This window comes from Chanos chanos, chromosome 2 (assembly GCF_902362185.1).
Source record: "Chanos chanos chromosome 2, fChaCha1.1, whole genome shotgun sequence".
NCBI lineage: Eukaryota > Metazoa > Chordata > Actinopteri > Gonorynchiformes > Chanidae > Chanos > Chanos chanos.
Window position 1 is genome coordinate 57,623,617 of NC_044496.1, and position 2,500 is coordinate 57,626,116.

At 46.0% G+C, this 2,500-nt stretch overlaps 1 protein-coding gene across 1 annotated transcript in view; it reads right to left on the bottom strand.

Moving 5' to 3' along the window:
• Positions 1-2,500, bottom strand: part of slit3 (slit homolog 3 (Drosophila)) — a 155,004-nt gene that overhangs the window by 34,139 nt on the left and 118,365 nt on the right. The window contains exon 18 of the mRNA XM_030765593.1: positions 2,241-2,384. Within this exon, the coding sequence (XP_030621453.1) occupies positions 2,241-2,384 (144 nt within the window). The remainder of the gene's footprint in view (positions 1-2,240; positions 2,385-2,500) is intronic.

Genomic DNA, 2,500 nt, shown 5'->3' on the forward strand with positions numbered 1-2,500 from the left:
GTGTGTGTGTGTGTGTGTGTGTGTGTGTGTGTGTGTGAGTGTGTGTGTTTGTGTGGTGTGTGCATGTGTGAGTGTGTGTGTGTGTGTGGTGTATGTCTGTGTGTGGTGTGTATGTGTGCGTTTGGTGTGTGTGTGCATGTGGTACGCGTGGTGCGTGTGTGTGGTGTGTGTGTGTGAATGTGTGTGTGTATGTGTGTATGTATGAGTGTGTGTGTGTGTGTGGTGTATGTCTGTGTGTGTGTGTGTGTGTATTGGTGTGTGTGTGTGTGTGTGTGTGTGGTGTATGTCTGTGTGTGGTGTGTATGTGTGCGTTTGGTGTGTGTGTGTGTGTGTGTGTGCGTGCGTGTGTGTGTGTGTATGTGTGTGTGTGTGTGTGTGTGTGTGTGTGGTGTATGTCTGTGTGTGTGTGTGTGTGCGCGCGCGCGCGTTTGTGTGTGTGTGTGTGTGTGTGTGCGTGCGTGTGTGTGGTGTGTGTGTGTGGAGTGTGCATGTGTATGTGTGTGTGTGTGTGTGTGTGAATGGTGAATGTGTGATGGTAAATGTGTGATGTGTTCTGACTGATTTGCTGTGTGAGTTCTCTGTGAGATGAATGATGGAACAAGGGGAAATGATTCAGATCAGCTGCTCTCTGACAATATTTATGTACAAACCTCTGTAAACAAACACAGCCTGACTGTTTCTGTTTTCATAAGGGTGTAATTTTGCAAAAGAGTGCGTAGCGATGTTGTCAGGCTGTAGAGTGGGTGGGTCAGTTTGCTGATGAGTCAGAAAACCCAGACAGGGTGGGGGGGGGGGCGCTGCTGTCTTTCTGTCTGTCAGTTTAAAACGACTCAAGCTGTTTTGGAGGTAGGGATTTGCGATATCGACAGAAAATGTTATCTCGATATTTTCTGGGATTTCGTCGATAACAATAAGTAGACGATATTTTGCGTCCTTCTAAAATGTGTCTGTAAAACTTTTGAGGAACATTCGTCTTTTCAAAGCCAAACCATCTCCATGCGAGTGAGGATGATCCACGTCTAATAATAATTAAATCTGATGACGTAGATTGTGAGGCTGGTGGTGTCTGTGTTTTGTCTCCTGATGCTGTTCGTTCACTCATTCTTAACTTCAGTCATGGATTTTGAGGCAACTGCGCTTGCTTAATTTGTGGTGTGGTGACCATGTACACCTATACCAGCACACTGCATGCAGTCTCTATGCACACCCGCAGCAGTCTGTCCTACTAGGCTGCATGACGCAGTGAAGGCTGTGTATTTGATTGATTTTGGTAAACTAAGTGATGTACTTGATAATGTCAGCTCACACATCGTTAAAACAGCAAATAAGATAATATCGTAGACGATACATATCGCGCACCCCTGGTTGGAGGTTTCACACAATGTTTTTTTTTTTTAAAATGAGATGAATATGAATAATTTAAAGTTTAATTAAAGGAACCAGAAGCTTCAGTCCCTTACTCAAAAAATGTTTACTGAAAAAAGTAATCAATTGTTTTTTGTTTTGTTTTGTTTTGTTTTGAGTAAACTTTTTTGAGTGTGAATTTATGAGTTGTGTAGTATAGAGTGTAGAGTTGTGTGTGAATTTGTGGGGTGAGTTGTGGAGTGTAGGGTGTAGTTGTGTGTGAATTTGTGAGGTGAGCTGTGATGTGTAGAGTGAGGTGGTGTGTGTGAATCTGTGAGGTGAGCTGTGTGGTGTAGCGTGAGATGGTGTGTGTGAATTTGTGGGGTGAGTTGTGTGGTGTGCAGTGAGGTGGTGTGTGTGAATTTGTGGGGTGAGTTGTGTGGTGTAGAGTGAGATGGTGTGTGTGAATTTGTGGGGTGAGTTGTGTGGTGTAGCGTGAGATGGTGTGTGTGAATTTGTGGGGTGAGTTGTGTGTTGTAGAATGAGATGGTGTGAGTGAATTCGTGGGGTGAGTTGTGTGGTGTAGCGTGAGATGGTGTGTGTGAATCTGTGAGGTGAGCTGTGTGGTGTAGCGTGAGATGGTGTGTGTGAATTTGTGGGGTGAGTTGTGTGGCGTAGAGTGAGATGGTGTGTGTGAATTTGTGGGGTGAGTTGTGTGGTGTAGAGTGAGATGGTGTGAGTGAATTTGTGGGGTGAGTTGTGTGGTGTAGAGTGAGATGGTGTGAGTGAATTTGTGGGGTGAGTTGTGTGGTGCAGTGAGGTGGTTTGTGTGAATCTGTGAGGTGAGCTGTGTGGTGTAGCGTGAGATGGTGTGTGCTCTCAGATAGAAGACTCACATGGTGGAGAGAGAATGGAGGGTGGAGAAGGCTCCAGGGGCGATGGTGGAGATGCGGTTGTCGTAGAGAGAGAGCAGGCGTACAGAGCTCAGGCCGATGAAAGTGGCATTGTCCACGCAGCCGATCTGGTTACTCCTCAGCATCCTGTGAGAGAGACACCGCAACATGGTACTGCCCATGAGACTCCCAGAGACAGTGACTTTACACTCTACACACACACACACACACCAATAAACACACACACACACCCACACACACAC